This window comes from Sminthopsis crassicaudata, chromosome 5, assembly GCF_048593235.1.
Source record: "Sminthopsis crassicaudata isolate SCR6 chromosome 5, ASM4859323v1, whole genome shotgun sequence".
NCBI classification, from domain to species: Eukaryota; Metazoa; Chordata; class Mammalia; order Dasyuromorphia; family Dasyuridae; genus Sminthopsis; species Sminthopsis crassicaudata.
In genome coordinates this window covers 313,878,616-313,897,792 of record NC_133621.1, presented here as the reverse complement: position 1 = coordinate 313,897,792, position 19,177 = coordinate 313,878,616, and the positions used below count along the sequence as shown (strand labels likewise).

Genomic DNA, 19,177 nt, shown 5'->3' with positions numbered 1-19,177 from the left:
ACTGCCTGAGGACATGTATTAGAACAATCGGAGGCCAAAGCTGCAGGGCGTGGGGCTTATGGGACACTGCCTTTCTAACCAGAAATGTGGAGCAGGAGGCCTAGGCCCTCCTGGCGGTCACCTAGAGCCCCTGACTACCCTGCGCAGGTGGTCGGGGAGAGGGAAGGAGTCCTGGCTCCTCAGACCACACAAAGGCCAGGGCCTGGGGTCATGAGGCAGCTGCTGAATGGAACTCCAGCTTGGTGAAGCCTTCAGAGCCGGGCTTCAGCTGGAGCCCCTTCAGGCAGGGCCAGTGGATATTTGCAGCCATCCCCCTAGGGCAGTGGGCCCAGGTTCAACACACTATGGGTCTGGAGTCAGGGGCTCACCTGAAGAGAAGCACTTCCAACCCCTTTCCACTGGCTTGCCCTTCGGGACAAGGTGGAGACCACCCTTGGGTACACAATTAGCAGTGACAGGTGCCCAGCTGCCTCCAGGACCCAAGGCCACTCAGCCTGCCTGTGCTTTCTCCTTCCCAGGCCCATTTCCCCACGTTGAGGGGTGGGATAAAATCCCTCACTGTAGGATCCTCAGACCTTTGCCATGCTTGGCCCCTGGTGCCATCCCGACATTTATAGTCCAAGACCAGGGATCAGGAGGTGAGACGGCAGCCCAGGGATGGGCTCTGGCAGTGCCTGACCATGCCCTCGGGCCGGCCATCACACCTCAGTGTGACACCGTGGGGAGGGGCGGGGCTTTAGTCTCAGAAAAGGGCCTAGGTGAGAACCCCTAGAAAATCCATGACAGAGCTGAGGAGGGAGCCTTAAGGGCCCACTGGGATGCTAGAGTTGGCGTCCAACAAGGATGGGCTTATGAGAGCTGTCACCTGCCTGCAGCCCCTGCCTACTGACCACTCAGCTCCTCTGCCATCTGTCTAAGGGTGCCGCCCCTTCACCTCCATGGTGGGGCCTGTTTGTCCCTCAAGGGGTCTGGGTCCCTCTGCCAAGGCAAAACTCCCTTTGGCATGCAGCCTGGACATCAGAAGGCCTGTGTAACACTAAGGAGACAGGGTGGACCAGGGACCCCCACTCACCATGGGCAGATACCAAATGGGTGGCACAGGCCACGGGGTTTCTAGTTTTCCTTAGGTAAGGAACCTGCCCCAGGGTTACACACAGCTCTGGGGTCACACAAGACTTAACTGTCTGCTGACCATGGCCACGGGGCCTCGCCAATACGCCTTGTCTTCTCACAGCTTAGCACTGGCCAAAGCCTGGGCTCTCCCCTCAATGGGACAAAGGCAACTCCCACAGATGGGGTCTTTCTCCCCAGGTGCCCTTGGTGATGGTACCCTTCCTCAGGGCACAGACACTGGGGGTGGACACCGCAGGACCAAGAGTGCCGCCATCGCCCACACCCAAGCCAACCCACCTATTGGCCAGGGGAGCTTCTGTACCTTGCCTAGGGGCTGCGGGAGCCCCTGACAAATTGGGAAAGTCAGTTTTCAGCCACTGGGGTCTCTGCGTACTAATCCTAAGCTCAACAAAAACCTGCCACTGGGTCCCAGAGGCTTCTTCGTCCCGCCGTCCTTCCCAAACTGTCAAGTTGCCCCACTGACTGAGGGCGCCGGTCCAACAGCAGCATGAGACTTGGGATCCAGGTGGCAGGCTGCCCTTCCCAGTAAGGAAGGCGACGGTGACACACTGTGCTGACGCTGCCCCGCTTTCAGTTAAAGCTTTTTATTGGCCATAGTAATTTTCCCCGACAATACCTTTCAGAATACCTGTACGTTCTTAGAATGTCAAAGTAGAAAGTTAAGAATAAAAGGAATAAGTTTAAGGGAAAAAAAGCAGCAACTTGGCAAACGAGTCTCTGCACCCGCGAGCGCCTTCACACCTCCTTCTTCTCCTGCAGGATTTTGTGCAGCTCGTCAGCATCCTCGGTGGTCTTAACCCGGATGAGCATCGTCACGGGGACGGTGGCACTCTTCTCATTGATGGGAGGGTTGGGGACACAGACGATGAGCACGTTGTTCTTGCCAGTTCGGGAGCAGGGCATATTGGGAGGAACCAGGACATTCAGGAGTATGTTACCTGCATGTCAATGGAGAACGGGCTATGAGATGCCCTCCTGGCCAGAAAGGTGGATCCAAGACAACCCCCCCCCCCCCCGCCCAGCCTGCTGAGCAGGTGCAGCCTGGCCCTCAAGAGTGGGGAGGGCTTTTCTGCCCCCCCCACCTCCTTAAAGTCCTGGGCTCCCTGGCCATTGGCCCATGCCAGCACCCCTTCTATGTCCTGCAGCGGATGCCCTGAGTGTGAGATGCTCACCTCTCCCCAGGCCAATACTACCCAAGGGCTCCAGGATACCCAGGTCAGACACATTTTGCTCAGTTATTTGCTCGTTGGCCTGGAAACCCAAGATCCAAACTCGTTATGCTTGGGAGCAAAAATCAATTCTTGCTTTCAGCCAGTAAGCTGTGGTCCGTGCCGCTTGCCCTGGGAGACTGCCCACCCGGCACAGCCGGCTAGTGCAGAGGGCCAGAAGGTAATCTTACCCATTGGGCAAATTCTGACTACCTCCTAGGGCGAAGGTCAGAGGCTTCTGGACCGAAAGGGCCCTAACTCATCTGGGGCAGGAGCCCCCCCCAGTGCTGGCATACTTCTAAGAGTCAGGATGGCGGCTTCAAGGCCTGCATCAATCCCCCCATCTGAAAGCCTCGTTAACAAAGGTCTTGGCCATTTCCCTAAGGGCCATGCAGTTGGGGGCTCACAGGCCATCTCCCTCTTCAGAGAGGGCCAGCTCTTCATCGTGGGTCACTCACCTAAATTGGTGTCAGCTCGAACCAGAAGTTGGGTCTTCTGATTGGCAGCGGGTTTCAAGTGAAGTGTGCCCACACCCTTCTCTTTGAACTCATTATCTTTTTTGTAAAAGAGTTTGCACCTGGGGAGAAAGTCAATAAAAAGCATGATCTGGGAGAGGCCGGTAGTCCAAGTGGAAGGAGGTCCCTGGGAGCACGAAGGCCAAGGCCGACCTCGCCTGGACACCTTCTTCTTTCAGAGCCTGCTCGGCAGCCGGCGGCCCCGGCCCCATCCTCACCCTGGGCCTCTTGCCCGATGGCTTCTTCACTGCTGCCTCCCGCTGACCCTGCAGGGCCACTCCTGGGTGGCCACAGTGCGCTCTGGGCCCCTGACACTCGGCCTTTCTGCCCGTGTCCTATGGGGAGTGGTGCCACTAAGCCACCTTGGGAGCCCCTAGACCTTGCTGTCCCCAAATTGCTTCTGGTAACTTGGGACAATGGACCTTGAGGGGACGCCAAGAGGCTTCCTGCTGATTCCCTGTCTCCACTTCTGTCCTTGGTACTGGCACTGAGGCTCAGGACACTGAGGGCCCAGCCGCGGCCGCCTCCGCGTCACCTGAGGCTGGCGCAGTGGCCGAGGTTTTCCTCATGGCCACAGCCTCCCCTCAGCCAGCCCTGCCCTGCAGGCTCCTTCCAGCATAAGCCCGGGACCCCGAGGCATTGGGTCTGGTTCAGAATGGGCCAGGGTGACAGATCGGCGGCGCAGCCCTTCCCTTCAAGGGCCATCTTCACGCTTGTGCGACTGGAGATGTGTGTAGGTACCACCGCCACCAAGAGAAGCCACATCAAGGAACTAGGGACGGGCATGAGGGGCAGCAGCAAAGGTACAGTCTCGAGAACTGGACAGACCGGGCAAAGAGCCCAACAAGACTGGCCACCCCGACCCCAGGCGGGTTTCCGGCTGTGGCTCTCAGGGGGTCTACAGAGGTCTGGCTTGCGGCCAATCGAGTGCGCTGCCCAGGCCTGCCGCTGTGCACGCACTCCAAGGAGCTTAGACCCAACTGGGGAGGGAGAAAACCGCCTCAGAGAAGAGCTGAAACCGGCGAGAGCAGCAGCAGAGACGGCTGGACGTCCCGGGAGAGGAACTTCAGCAGAGGCCGGGAAGGAGGCCCAGGGCCCTCAGCTGCGGGTCAGGCGCCCTCAGCCGGGAAAGCCGACCTCTGTGGTGGGAGGAGGCTGTGGCCGGACGGGACAGAGATCAAGGAGGAATTCACAGGAGACCCCGTTTGAGAGAAGCTCAGTGGAGACAAGAAACAGGAGAGGAGGCTAGAGACCACCTGGACAGAAAGAAAGGAACGAGGATTTCTGGAAAAACACCCCAAGCCTATCCTGAAGGTCGGTGCCCATGGGGACGGGGGCTTCCCCCACTCTCGCGCCTTGGGCGGCTGCGTGGATGCCAGACTGGAACGGGCAAAGACGGCGGGCAAGAGGCCTGATAAAGGGCGCGTATAAGAGCAGAGGACGGGAGGGGCAGGAGAGGGCGACGCTGTGAAGCACGAAGCCTTAGCTTGGGCGAGGCCCGGACATGTGGGGTTGCGGCGAGAGAATGAGGCACGGTGGGGACGCCCTGGGCCTGGAGGGCAGGAGGCCTTGGGGACAAAGGTGCACTGAGCTACCCGGGCTGGGGGCACTCCTGAGGAACCCAGGAGGACAGGGAGGAGGAGGAGGGAGAGCTCAGACAGGCTGAGGGACACGGCGGCAGCAGAAGACAGAGCAAAGACCGCTGGAGACCCCCTGTGGCCAGGGGCGCTCTGGGGAGCCTTGGGGAAGCGGCGCTGCTGCCGGGCAGCTGAAAAGAAGACCCAGGGACTCGTGGGTTCTAGCAGATTCTGCTTTTCTTTCCTTGGCCCTCGTGTGCATCGCCTCAGAGTGGGACCCAGTTCTCTGTGAACATCGTGGCCTCCATTTGGCCACTTATTGTTCCCCAGGCCTGGAACAAGGGAGCGAGTCCCTGGAGGTGCCTCCTGCTCCAAAGCTCTGCCAGGGGAAAGGGACTAGCCATCCTTCAGCGTAGATGGGAGAAATGGGAGGCCGGACAGTCCCGGGGAGCGCCTTTGTACTGGAGCCTTGGCTCTGGATACAGTGCTACACTAGCCACTCTAGACCACACTAGGGGCGGTGGAGGCGCTCCAGCCCTTGGAAAGAGGGCCGCCCACCATGAGACCAGGCACGGACCCTCTCGCAGCCATGCCCTACTCCATTCTCAAACTCCCCCCCTCCCCTGGTCACAGCCCTGGGGTCAGTTTCCCACTGCCCCCTCCCCCCACGCTTCTGGAGACGACCACGGTAGGGGGGCAGCCCTCTCAGCTCCGGGGTGGGGGCCGGGGACACCAGAAGGATTCACCATTTGCTGAACTGAACACAAGGACACTTTCATTTTCCAAAAGGAAAAAAACCCACCCGGTTCTTTCAAGCATGGCAGCCTCGGACGCCTTCCAGAGGCTGGACTTACTTCTTGGAGTAAAAAGCATCCTCCTCTTTGACTTCTGTCACGATCACTTTAGGGGGCTCCTCACTCTCTTCCTCTTCAGCACCTTAGACAGAGCCATAGGTAAGGCAGGGCCCCCTGCCCTTCCCCAACTCGCCCCTCCACCCACTGGGCCTCTAGCTGAACCCCAGATTTGGCTGAGACTCGCCTCTGAGGTGCTATGGCTCCCTGGTCCTGCCCTGTGCCTGGGACCACGAGGCGCTCTACCCACCCCCCCCTCAGCCCCCCCCCCCCCAAACAGCGATGAGACTCCCCTTGAGGCAGTACCTTTGCTGTCGCCAGCCGTTGCATCTGTGTGGCCCTCTGGCATTTTGGGGGAGAAGGAGGAGACGGGGCTCGCCTGAGTCACATCTTTGCCAAAAATGCCTGCGTTTCCCGGAGAGAAGGAGAAGTTTGCCATGGGGCCAGAGCCCAGGGGGCCCAGGGCCGAGCTGTCGACCTTCCGGCCAAAGTGAAAGGAGGCGGCAGACGCCGCCGCCAGGGCCGGGGCCAGTTTCTTCTCCACCGACGCTTCGGTCCGCTTCTCCGCCGCCCCCTCGGCTTTGTCCGGATGGAACAGAAAGGGGGCGTCTTGGGCTTTCTGGGACGGCCCCAGGACGGCGGGCCCAGGCACAGTCCCGAATGGCTGCCGGCCGGCTTCTCGCTCTGAGCTGCCGTCGCTGCTGTTGCCGGGCATCTGCTCGATGCTCGTGAGGTATCTCTCGTAGTCTTTGAAGATGGGCGTCAGGTCGCAGAGGGGGTTGGTGTCCACGTGCTTGACGATCCAGTCGCGCACGGAGCAGTTTAAGGCGGCGAGCTGTCGGTGGTAGGCACTGGCGCTGCAGGCCTTGCCCTGGGCACTGTGGCCGGAGGACGAGGAAGGCTGCTGGCTGTCCCCGTTGGTCTTGAGGTCGGTGGCCTTCTTGTCCGCCCCCAAGGGAGCCATCGGGCCGTTGACCGCGCCACGGCCTGTCCGGAAAGAAGGGGTTTTTGGAGCAAGGGGTACCCGGGCCCGCAGCCTCCCCGGTCCCCAAACCAAGAACACGGGCACTGTGACAATGTTTCCCGAGGGAGGGCAGAGGCGGCTGACCCTGGTGGATGACTCTAGACCCTTCTGCAGCCATCTCTTGTCGGAAACGCCTCCTTGGTGGCCACCTGCCCCTCGCCCACCAAGTCCATTTCACGGCTGGCTCCCCACACGGGCCTTGCTACACCCCGAGGGGGCACAGACGTGGCCGTCCTCCCACCCGACGGACCTCCAGATCTGTCCGCAGGACTTATAAGTGCTAGCAAACCCCCAACTGTCTCCCTACACCCTCGGGACGGATGGGGAGCCGTCGGGTCGGCCACAAGGGGGCAGAGCGGGGCCCCTGTGGGGGAGGCGTGCTTGGGAGACTCACCAAAGACCACCTTCTTTTCCACTGCGGCCTTGGCGAGGGCCAGCGCGGGCACCGAAGCCATGCCGCTGCCATTGGATAGGCCTTCCAGAGTCTTGATGCTGGTGCCGTTGCCAAAGCCAGAGAGCCCTCCTCCCCCTCCTCCCGGAGGTAAGACCAAGCCTTTGAACCCTTTAAAAGCTCCTCCGCTCTCACACTGAAAGGAAGACCGGAAGGGGGATTAAGCAGCATGTCCCCCCCAAGGATGGCCCGTCATCTCCCCACAGCGCCCCCTGAGGCAGGGGCCCGGAGCAGGCGAGGGGAGCAGCTGGCTCGGGCCTCGGACATCTCTGCTCGAGGGTCGTCACCCGTCGAAGGGCCCGATCCGCACAGCCCTCCAGGGCTCCCCCGGGCACCCCAGCCCCAAGGAAACGTCCCCAGTGGCAGCCGAGAGCGCGGGAGTGCGCGCTGGGGCCCGGAGGGACACGCGGCCGTCTCCGCCGGGCTTTGCCGCAGCTTATCTCAGCCCAGGCCCCCAAAGGAGGCTGAGGTGAAGCCGGGAGCCTCCCCCAGAGTAACGGCAGGGGGGGCGCAAGGGGGTGCAGGCAGGACGACATCTGCAAAGGGGGCGACGGCCCCTCCCCGCGCCCGGCCCGGACTCACTTCGGGGACCACAGCCCTGCGCTTCGCCTTCTTGATGGCTCTGTTCTTCAAGACTTCCTCGCTCGCCACCGAGAACGTGCCCACCTGCGGGGGCGAAGGAGGCATGAGGGGGGCAGAGAAGGGAGAAGGGGCCGCGCTGCCCGCCCCACCCCCGGCCCCCTCGCACCTCCTCCGCGTCATCCTCCTGATCCCAGTTCCGGTCTGTCAGCTCCTTCTCCGCGATCCTCTTGGCCATGGTTTTGTACCTGGGCGGGGGAAGGGAGGCCGCGTGAGGCGCTGCCTCGGTCCCGGGCACAGCTCCCTCCCCCGGGCCGCGGCGGCCCTCCCTCAGCCGCCACCGAGCCGCGCCGGTCTGGCCCTCCCCTCCCCCAACCACGTCTCGAGCCTGGGCCCCGCCGGGCCGGCCTCACCTGCTAGACGGCTCCTCGTCTCTCCCCGGGCCTGGCTGCGCAGCATCGCCCCGGGCGCCTCCGCCTCCGCCTCAGCCCGAGAAGGCGGCCGCGCGTGTCCGCATCTCGTGCGCAGCCCCCGAGGCACGGGCTGGGTCGGCCGGCGCTGGGAAAGGGGGGGGGTTTGTTCACTGAGCTCCGGCGCGGGGGTGGGGCGCGAGAGACCAGAGCGTACCCGGAAAGATGCGCGTCCGGCAGCCGCGGCGTCGCCTTTTCTGACGCGCAAGCGCCGCCTTCTGGGCTCAATGCGCAGGCGCCGCGTCCCGCCGCACGACGCTGCGCAGGCGCTCCAACGGTCGTAAACGGCCGCTCGCGCGCCACGAGGCCTCTCTCCTCCTCTCGACCCGTCTCCTGAGGGGCCGTTGGGCGGAAGGGCGGGAAGGCGGGCGTGCCGTGCGTGCGTAGCCTGCATACGTCAGCCGACGTTCACGTGACTTTCACCGCCTCTCTCTCCCTGAGGCGGAGCGGAGGTGGGGGTCCGAAGAGGGCGCTGTCGTTCCCCGGATATCTGACCGGTCTCGGAGCGGCGGCCGAAGGTGGGGGCGGAGGCAGCCCCGGGTCCGCTAGTGTGCAGGACCCGCCAAGATGCCCAGAAGGAACTCTGTCTCTAACGTGCTCCCCCAGACAACCCATTTCACAGACAGTTGACTGAGGCTCGGAAGGGCTTAAGGACGTTCTGGTGGCTACAGCCCCCATTTTACAGAGGGAGGCGCTAAGGCCAGTGCACCCCTTCGTCCTGCGCTACCCCAGGCATGTTCCTGTCAGATACCGCGAGGGTCGCCGGTCCTTGGGGCGGAGGGGCTCCCCACGGCGCAGCAGGCAGACAGACAGTCCCTTCCTCCAGCTCCGATAGGCCCCCAGCGCGCGCCCGGAGGAGCCCCGCGGCGGGACGGTTAGCGCTTTGCGGCCTAACGCTTCTCCCTCCGCGGCCCCCGCGGGGCCCGCCCCGCCCAGCTCCAGGTAACATTCCCAGAGGCCCGAACCCAAGCGAACACCCACCCTGTGTTGACGTCTGCATTCTGCAGATGGGGAAACTGAGGTAATCCCTCCCACAGAGTCCAAAATGAGCGGGAGGCAGGCTTTGGAGGCTGCTTTCTACCCGGCGAACTGGGCCCGAAGCAGCACGCTCACCCCGGGGCCATCCGGGAACTGTTCTGCTGCTCCCCCATCCCCCCCACGCCACTGACGTGGTGTCCTCGCGCTTTTTAACTAGGGGGCCGGCTCACCGTCCCCCAGACTGTGGGAGGCTCTCCGACCCGGCCGCGTGGGGCCCGCCCTGAGAACCCCTGGGTGATGGGCTGATGAAGAAATGCAACAGGGGCGCTCGCCACCTTACTCTCTTGTAGGGTGGGAAGGGGCTGCAGCTGGGAGATGGGATGAACTCAGGCTTGGCAACGGGTGGGGACGTGGGGGCCAGGAGCGGGAATGTGCTTTCGGGGCTACTTAACAGAGGCACCAAATACGGATAAGGGGTGATGGTCCTGGCCAGGGTGGGGCAGGCCGGAAGGGGAGAGAGGGGCCGAAAAACATGGGGGGGAGACAGGCGCAAGAGACAGATGTGTGGGGCCTAGGACCCCCAGAGTGAGTGAAGAACCCAGGCTTGTAAAGGAAAACCGGGGCTTCTGTCGGCAAGAGTGCCGAGAGATCAGCCAGTCTGAAGCCATCGGAGAGGGTCCTGAGAACAAAGTGGGCGCCCCGACACGGCCCCGGATACTGCCCCGGACACATCGGGCCCCGAATACTGCCCCGGACACATCGGGCCCCGGATACTGCCCCGGACACATCGGGCCCCGGACACATCGGGCCCCGAATACTGCCCCGGACACATCGGGCCCCCGATACTGCCCCGGATACTGCCCCGGACACATCGGGCCCCGGATACTGCCCCGGACACATCGGGCCCCCGATACTGCCCCGGACACATCGGGCCCCGAATACTGCCCCGGACACATCGGGCCCCGAATACTGCCCCGGACACATCGGGCCCCGGATACTGCCCCGGACACATCGGGCCCCGGGTACTGCCCCGGACACATCGGGCCCCGGATACTGCCCCGGACACATCGGGCCCCCGATACTGCCCCGGACACATCGGGCCCCGGACACATCGGGCCCCAGATACTGCCCCGGACACATCGGGCCCCCGATACTGCCCCGGACACATCGGGCCCCGAATACTGCCCCGGACACATCGGGCCCCGAATACTGCCCCGGACACATCGGGCCCCGAATACTGCCCCGGACACATCGGGCCCCGGATACTGCCCCGGACATGGTGGGCCCTGGACATGGCCCCGGACACATCAGGCCCCGGACACATCGGGCCCCGGACACGGCGGGGCTCCGCGGAGGACATTCTGTAATAGACCATCTCTTCCTCCTGGGACGCATTCCCAGGACGTCTCCCTTCCCCTATCTAACAGTGCTCTGGGCCGCAGCCTCTTGTAGACAGTTCAGGGCCAGTCCGTGCCTTCTCTCCAGTTTCCCAGATGAGAGGGTCGGGAAGGCTTGGGGCAGCTCCGAATGCAGGCGCGCATGGCTGCAGCTGGAAACTTGCTGCGTTATGCTAACTTTCCCTTCTGCCTTATACTAGAAGGATGTGTGCACTCGGCAGCCTTGGTGGTAATGCTAGCTAGTAGCATTTATGTAGATTTAGGACCCGCGAAGCATTTTACACATATCTCATTTTCTCCTCACTACAGCCCTGGAAAGGAGATGCTAATCCCCATTTTGCAGAGGGGAAAACTGAAGGAAACAGAAGTTGAGTAAGGGGGTGTGGCAGCATTAAGCATCTTGAGGTTGGGTTTGAATTGAGGTCTCTGTGCGCGGGTCCTGTGGTACCCCCTGGCTTCCTGCCGCTAGCCTGTTGGTGGGCAGGAACCACGCCTTCCTTCCACTTATTGGCCGTTTCCCAACTGTACTGCTGGTGCTTCTTCACGTGCCACCTTCCTTCCATAGAGGCCAAGGGCTGTCTCGTATGCGTGTGTGTGCGGTGCCCGCCCAGAGGAAGCCATTAGTAAATACTGTCATTCGTTCACTCTCTTGCATGGGTGCCCTAGCTAGGCAATCCCTGCCTCACAAGTGGAGTTAACCTCCACCATCTGCCCACGATGCAATCAGGGGCCTCTTCATAAACCACCTTGGGCTCCGAGGGCTCCATCTCCACGGAGGAGCCAAAACTCAGGCAAAATTGCCCAAGGAAGGTAAGAGTGCAGCAAGAAGCGGCCACTGCGGGGAGCTAGGCGGGGAGGGAAAGAGTGGCAGTGAGGAGGAAGCCAAGAACCCGGAGAACAAGAGCCCATCCACCGGGAGGACAAAGTCCCTGCGAGGAGGCTGGACTCGGAGGAGCTCTTCCTCCACCACCGCCCAAGGAGATGGTGGGTGCACGGAGGGGGGGGCCCGGGGTGTTATCTGCTAAGTCATTTTAGGTTCAGTGTTGTGGAGGTGGATGGGAATGGGCTGGCAAGACCCACAAAGCCTTCAGAAAACATGGTTTTTAAGAAGTTTCCACCAGTTTTGGTCATGGAGATGTGCCTCTGCTGAGAAGCAACCTACCATCTCCTGGGCTGGCCTTTTCTCGGGGTTGGCCACAGTGTCCCCAAAAGGCGGGCTGTGGGAGGGGTTCCGGCCGCAGCCGCCCCTGAAATGGCTAAAAATACCTGGCAGGCAGCAGAGGTGCAGTGGTGGAAGTGGGGGGCAGCCTCTGGGGCTACTGATGGTATTCTGAATAGGTGATCTTCGGCCAGGGGCCAAGGACGTTACTGGAAGAACGCAACACCAAGGACTTCTCCATCTAGGAAGGTGACAAATACGTCTGAAGAGGGCTTGTAAGTCTTGCAGGGGAGACTGAAGGGAGCTTCTTTTTGTACTCCAGGACACTAACGCCACCTCACGAGACATACTGGAGCAGCATCAGAAGTCAGACCATCGTGGGATCACCACCTTTTGGACTTAAAGGGTTGGTTTATTGATGTCCTTCCTGAGCTGTGGCCCCTAAAACTGAGCCAGAGCCTCTAGGTAAATATGGCTCTGATGGGGCAGGAAGCAGAGGGACTTCCATATTGAGCTTGTGGAACACTCAACCCCAAGATCTTTTTTCTTTTTTTTTTTTTTTTTTCATATGAACTCCTGATTAGATATGTCTGTGTCTTCTACACATCAGTTGCCAGTGTTATAGTGAATGTGTCTGGTCAATCTGGGCTGCTTAGCCAAAAGGAGAGGAAATAACGGTTTTCTTTCGTTGATAACTTGATCAGAGACCGTAATCACAGATAATGGGATGAGGGTGGAGTCTCGAGCCTTCCTGCCCCAGCCTTCCCACACTCCCCAATCTGAGCCTCCACCTTGAATTCATAGTCTTTGTTGGTGTTCTCTGTTCATTAGAGATTAGATTAGTCAGTCTTATTCTTGCTACATTTGCCTTCACACTAGCACCACATAGAAGGATTTATGTGATCCATTCCTGAGCCTGATTTGTGATGCTATAGCTAACCTTCCTCTGGGTCAGGTATTATACCAAGCCTGGGACTTACAAAGGAAGGAGAAGACAATCCCTTCTTGTAGGATCCCACAATCATTGTGTTTGCTGAAGGGCCAGGATGGGTCAGAGTCAGGATGTGCAGACCCAGAGAGCCACAACAGGGCCGGAGAGCCAAGCATCCTCGCTTCTCTAAGGTCTAAGGAACCAGAGGTCCTGGGAAATGGTACAGAACCCAGCTGGAAAGATTAGCTGAAGCCAGTGCAAGATTATATGACCAAGAAATGATAAAGTCAAGATAGAGATGGTGCTCCGGCCTCCCTCCTGCTGCGCCTTGTTATTATGAAACTGAATCAGCGAGGCAGGATGGGGAATGGTGGGGAACCCTGGGGAGAAGATACCTGGATCACTGTAGCTTGCTGTCCAAGTGGATGGAGGTATCTCAAGTAGACGCCTCTAGGAATGGAGGGAAGTTTGACATTTGGAAACAGGCATCGGCTGCATTAGCATGCTGATTGAGTTTGCATGTGAAACAGGGCAGGATGAGATAGCTGAAATGTTAGGTGGCCCAATCTGGATCCAAAAAGATCTCAGCAGCACAAAACATTGGACTAAATCAACTAAGATGAAATTTAGTAGGAAAAAATGACAAATTTCATACCTAGAACTTAAAAATTTGACTTTACAGTACATAGAGAAGTGTGGTCAGATAGTACTTCACCTGAAAATAGATCTGGGTGTTTGATGGACCCCAACAGGTGTCAAAGATGGGAGATGCCAATTGAAAGAGCTAATGCGATAGAGGTCAGGCTAAAAGAGAAATACACCCAGAATGAGGGAGGTGAGCAGAGGACCGTGATCAGTTGTGGCACTCGGTTAGGAAGGACCCTGATCAGTTAACATTCAATGGAAAGACCTTTGCTGGCTTCGGCTTATCTTTCCGGCTGGGTTCTGTATCATTTCCCGAGACCCTCTGGTTCCTTAGATCTCAGAGTGGCGAGGATGCTTGGCTCTCTGGCCCTGTTGGGTCTCCCTGGGGCTCTCCGGGTCTGGGCTGGGAGTGCACATTTAGCCCAGTCGAAGGATACACATCACCTCCCTAATAGAGCTGGCCGGGTCCCGGGGGGCCAGTTCCCTGCACTGAGTAAATACATGCTTGGATCAGCTTAGTGCACACAGAGGTGGCAACAACTCCTTGTTTTTCCAGTTGTCTAGGTGAAATTCATCTGTGCCACTTTATAAAGCCCGACAGACCGCAATGGCTCATTTGTTTGGAGCAACAGTTAGGGCCTAGTGTTTAACCACGAGAATAGGAGGTTAATTGTACCAGGCTATCCATGAACAGAAAATAAATATGCTCATAGTGACATTTCACTGAAACTCCTTTGCCATTTGTTGGCACTTGGGCTTCTTATTCACATGCAGCTTTCTCTCCCAAGAAAAGTCTTCATTTTGATTTCTCACTCTTCCTGCCCATCCCTGGAGACCCCCTTGAGTATCATCTCCACGGAGCTTCTGCCAGCCCAGTCCAGCCCAGACCAGGTTAACCTAGCCTAGCTCACCTTGCTTTGCTCTGCTCTGGTCACAGGGAGCAGATTCTCCCTCTTGTGATCCATCCTTTATACTGCCAGCCCCAGAACAAGATTTCCTGCTCCTGAGCTGGCCATACTGCTCTGCTAAAGCCTCTTCATGGTTTTTTCCCTCCTCCTTCTCCTCTTCCCCCTCAAAGTTCCCCATTAGCCCACCTTCTCTGCCTCTCTCGAACTTCCTATCTATACCTGAGACTGGGCGGTCACCTGCCCTTTCTCCATCTCTCCCAATTGGAGTTGGGCATGGGCAGCAGTGGTTTGCTAAGTTGAAATCGGCTCCTTTCAGCTCCTCTGCCCCTGTTATGCATAGGAAAAGCCCTTTCCCTTAGGACCCTTCTTGGTTTCTCCCAGCATTCCTATCTCGGGCCTCAAGAGCCAAGGCAAAGTCTTTAGGCTGTGTAGCTATTGAGTGCATGGATACATGACTTACCAGTCCTGGAAATCCTGATTACTGGGTGGGTTTCTGAGCTTTCTCCCTGCCTTCCTCCCACCCCCTGCCCTGTATTTGTAAGTTTCATGAGAGCAAGGAATGAATTTTGGGTAGATTTTGGATCCCAGCCCCAGGGGGCTCTTAAAATCCCCCCCCCACAGCAGTTGATGAAGACATATATTGATTAATTGGTATTTCTCAGTGTCTGAGGCAGTCTTTCCATCACATGCCCGCTATCCTGGGCCACAGAACTGAAGAGTCAGGGGGGGTCTGCCTCGATCCCCAGATCCCAGATTCTCAGCCTAAGGCCCTGCCCAGTCCTCAACTTGGGGGTAGACATGAGAGCCAGGCTTTGGACCAGACTCCCTAGCCAATGGCTGGGACCCAGAGTGAGGACTATTAAGAGACTTTCCTTCTGAGAATTGCCACGGATCCATGTCAGCTGCTGGGGGGGGGGGGGGGACCCAGGAGGTAGAAGAGGGCTCAGCCTCTGAAGCAGGAGGTTGTGGCTTACAGGTGTTAATCTTTGCTTAGGATGAAGCACTGACTTGGGGTGTCAACTTTCTGTGGATCCACCTATGCAGTGCTGAGTGGGCTGGGCACGGGGAAATCCCAGAGGAGAGTAGATAGAAATGGCCAACTTTGCCCTAGGTGGAGAAGGATGCAGAGAGAAGTAAGAGGTAGGGACGCAGAGAGAAGTAGAGGCAAAGATGCAGAGAGAAGTAGAGAGAGGCAGGGATGCAGAGAGAAGTAGGGAGATTCAGGGACGCAGAGAGAAGTAGAGAGAGGCAGGGATGCAGAGAGAAGTAGGGAGATTCAGGGACGCAGAGAAGTAGAGAGATTCAGGGACGCAGAGAGAAGTAGAGGCAAAGATGCAGAGAAGTAGAGAGAGGCAGGGATGCAGAGAGAAGTAGGGAGATTCAGGGATGCAGAGAAGTAGAGAGATTCAGGGACGCAGAGAGAAGTAGAGGCAAAGATGCAGAGAGAAGTAGAGGCAGGGATGCGCAGAGAAGTAGAGGCAGGGACGCAGAAGTAGAGAGGCAAAGATGTGGAGAGAAGTAGAGAGATTCAGGGATTCAGAAAGAAGTAGAGATATTCAGGGACGCAGAGAGAAGTAGAGGCAAAGATGCAGAGAGAAGTGTAGAGAGGCAGGGATGCAGAGAGAAGTAGAGGCAAAGATGCAGAGAGAAGTAGAGAGATTCAGGGATACAGAGAGAAGTAGAGATTCAGGGATGCAGAGAGAAGTAGAGGCAGGGATGCAGAAAGAAGTAGAGGCAAAGATGCAGAGAAGTAGAGGCAGGGATGCAGAGAGAAGTAGAGAGGCAGGGATGCAGAAAGAAGTAGAGGCAAAGATGCAGAGAAGTAGAGGCAGGGATGCAGAGAGAAGTAGAGAGGCAGGGATGCAGAGAGATTCAGGGATGCAGAGAAGTAGAGGCAGGGATGCAGAAAGAAGTAGAGGCAAAGATGCAGAGAAGTAGAGGCAGGGATGCAGAGAGAAGTAGGGAGATTCAGGGATGCAGAGAAGTAGAGAGATTCAGGGACGCAGAGAGAAGTAGAGGCAAAGATGCAGAGAGAAGTAGAGGCAGGGATGCGCAGAGAAGTAGAGGCAGGGACGCAGAAGTAGAGAGGCAAAGATGTGGAGAGAAGTAGAGAGATTCAGGGATTCAGAAAGAAGTAGAGATATTCAGGGACGCAGAGAGAAGTAGAGGCAAAGATGCAGAGAGAAGTGTAGAGAGGCAGGGATGCAGAGAGAAGTAGAGGCAAAGATGCAGAGAGAAGTAGAGAGATTCAGGGATACAGAGAGAAGTAGAGATTCAGGGATGCAGAGAGAAGTAGAGGCAGGGATGCAGAAAGAAGTAGAGGCAAAGATGCAGAGAAGTAGAGGCAGGGATGCAGAGAGAAGTAGAGAGGCAGGGATGCAGAGAGATTCAGGGATGCAGAGAAGTAGAGGCAGGGATGCAGAAAGAAGTAGAGGCAAAGATGCAGAGAAGTAGAGGCAGGGATGCAGAGAGAAGTAGAGAGGCAGGGATGCAGAGAAGTAGAGGCAGGGATGCGCAGAGAAGTAGAGGCAGGGATGCAGAGAGAAGTAGAGGCAGGGATGCAGAGAGAAGTAGAGGCAGGGATGCGCAGAGAAGTAGAGGCAGGGATGCAGAAGTAGAGAGGCAAAGATGTGGAGAGAAGTAGAGAGATTCAGGGACGCAGAGAGAAGTAGAGGCAAAGATGCAGAGAGAAGTGTAGAGAGGCAGGGATGCAGAGAGAAGTAGAGGCAGGGATGCAGAGAGAAGTAGAGGCAAAGATGCAGAGAGAAGTAGAGAGATTCAGGGATACAGAGAGAAGTAGAGATTCAGGGATGCAGAGAGAAGTAGAGAGGCAGGGACGCAGAAGTAGAGAGGCAAAGATGTGGAGAGAAGTAGAGAGGGGCAGGGATGCAGAGAGAAGTAGAGACAAAGATGCAGAGAAGTAGAGAGGGGCAGGGATGCAGAGAGAAGTAGAGGCAAAGATGCAGAGAGAAGTAGAGAGATTCAGGGATACAGAGAGAAGTAGAGATTCAGGGATGCAGAGAGAAGTAGAGGCAGGGATGCAGAAAGAAGTAGAGGCAAAGATGCAGAGAAGTAGAGGCAGGGATGCAGAGAGAAGTAGAGAGGCAGGGATGCAGAAAGAAGTAGAGGCAAAGATGCAGAGAAGTAGAGGCAGGGATGCAGAGAGAAGTAGAGAGGCAGGGATGCAGAGAGATTCAGGGATGCAGAGAAGTAGAGGCAGGGATGCAGAAAGAAGTAGAGGCAAAGATGCAGAGAAGTAGAGGCAGGGATGCAGAGAGAAGTAGGGAGATTCAGGGATGCAGAGAAGTAGAGAGATTCAGGGACGCAGAGAGAAGTAGAGGCAAAGATGCAGAGAGAAGTAGAGGCAGGGATGCGCAGAGAAGTAGAGGCAGGGACGCAGAAGTAGAGAGGCAAAGATGTGGAGAGAAGTAGAGAGATTCAGGGATTCAGAAAGAAGTAGAGATATTCAGGGACGCAGAGAGAAGTAGAGGCAAAGATGCAGAGAGAAGTGTAGAGAGGCAGGGATGCAGAGAGAAGTAGAGGCAAAGATGCAGAGAGAAGTAGAGAGATTCAGGGATACAGAGAGAAGTAGAGATTCAGGGATGCAGAGAGAAGTAGAGGCAGGGATGCAGAAAGAAGTAGAGGCAAAGATGCAGAGAAGTAGAGGCAGGGATGCAGAGAGAAGTAGAGAGGCAGGGATGCAGAGAGATTCAGGGATGCAGAGAAGTAGAGGCAGGGATGCAGAAAGAAGTAGAGGCAAAGATGCAGAGAAGTAGAGGCAGGGATGCAGAGAGAAGTAGAGAGGCAGGGATGCAGAGAAGTAGAGGCAGGGATGCGCAGAGAAGTAGAGGCAGGGATGCAGAGAGAAGTAGAGGCAGGGATGCAGAGAGAAGTAGAGGCAGGGATGCGCAGAGAAGTAGAGGCAGGGATGCAGAAGTAGAGAGGCAAAGATGTGGAGAGAAGTAGAGAGATTCAGGGACGCAGAGAGAAGTAGAGGCAAAGATGCAGAGAGAAGTGTAGAGAGGCAGGGATGCAGAGAGAAGTAGAGGCAGGGATGCAGAGAGAAGTAGAGGCAAAGATGCAGAGAGAAGTAGAGAGATTCAGGGATACAGAGAGAAGTAGAGATTCAGGGATGCAGAGAGAAGTAGAGAGGCAGGGACGCAGAAGTAGAGAGGCAAAGATGTGGAGAGAAGTAGAGAGGGGCAGGGATGCAGAGAGAAGTAGAGACAAAGATGCAGAGAAGTAGAGAGGGGCAGGGATGCAGAGAGAAGTAGAGGCAAAGATGCAGAGAGAAGTAGAGAGATTCAGGGATACAGAGAGAAGTAGAGATTCAGGGATGCAGAGAGAAGTAGAGGCAGGGATGCAGAAAGAAGTAGAGGCAAAGATGCAGAGAAGTAGAGAGGGGCAGGGATGCAGAGAGAAGTAGAGGCAAAGATGCAGAGAGAAGTAGAGAGAGGCAGGGACGCAGAGAGAAGTAGATTCAGGGATGCAGAGAAGTAGAGGCAGGGATGCAGAGAGAGAGATATGAGAGACATGCTTACACTGCCCCTGCTTCCTGCTAACCCTGCTGAGATCACGGATAAAGAGAGGCCGTTTGGCACTTTAATATTGACTCTGTGTGTTGGTATGTATGGCCCTGGCAATCAGTAGCCTCGGAGGGAGATGCAGAGGATCCAAGGGCAACTGTGTTACCTTTGACCTGTGTCTGGTTCCTTTGCATGGACCCACTTAGCACTCACTTTTTGTCCCTGTTCTAGAAAGAAATCGGTTGAGTGTGTATGTATTGGTGGACCTTGGGCTTAGATTCCCACAAGCTTCAGGAAGACACAGATTTTAGTTTGAGGCAAGGGCTTGGGCAGCCAGGTGGGATGAGCCTGGGAGGGACCAGGAACCTCTGAGGTACAGTGGAAGAAGGCAGTCACTTACCTGGTATATTTTAAATTCAGGTTAAATTTCATTTCTGCTGCTGTTGGGGGGCACTGTTCATAGCAGGTTGGATGCTTTCATGGAATGGGCCTGCCCCCTGCTTCTGAGGCCTTTGATTGGCTAGGCAGCTTGGTCCTTTCACCATTCCAGGCAGGCTCTTCTTCAGTGTCCCAGGTTGGCTCATGAAGACGAGACTTTCAAAGACTTCAGGAGGTGCCACTGTGACCCGGGCGGTGTCCTCATAATGCCCTCAGTTCCCTGGCAACTTCAGCCAAGTCTTGGTGCTAGCCTCTACAGGGACAGACACTGTGGCCCAGGTGGACAGAGTAGCCGCCAAAAAGCTCAGGGAATGCCCCATCTGGTGGCCTGCCTTTGAGCGGGGCCATGGAATCTTCTCAATGGGCTCTGGAGGGCCAGAGGCTGG

The 19,177-nt window shown here is 57.3% G+C and overlaps 1 protein-coding gene across 2 annotated transcripts; it reads right to left on the bottom strand.

Moving 5' to 3' along the window:
• Nucleotides 1-1,702: 1,702 nt before the first annotated feature.
• On the bottom strand, nt 1,703-18,943 carry NUP50 (nucleoporin 50). Of its 2 annotated transcripts, none has more exons than XM_074272141.1 (8): nt 18,754-18,943; nt 7,509-7,587; nt 7,343-7,426; nt 6,704-6,896; nt 5,592-6,272; nt 5,289-5,370; nt 2,801-2,919; nt 1,703-2,072 (listed from the first exon to the last, which is right to left on the bottom strand). In XM_074272141.1, the coding sequence occupies exons 1-8, from the start codon at nt 18,783-18,785 to the stop codon at nt 1,870-1,872; spliced, it is 1,473 nt and encodes a 490-aa protein (XP_074128242.1). In that variant the 5' UTR covers nt 18,786-18,943; the 3' UTR covers nt 1,703-1,869. The 2 variants fall into 2 exon arrangements, with proteins under 2 accessions (XP_074128242.1, XP_074128243.1); XM_074272142.1 differs by lacking the exon at nt 18,754-18,943 and adding an exon at nt 7,753-8,139.
• Nucleotides 18,944-19,177: the final 234 nt, after the last annotated feature.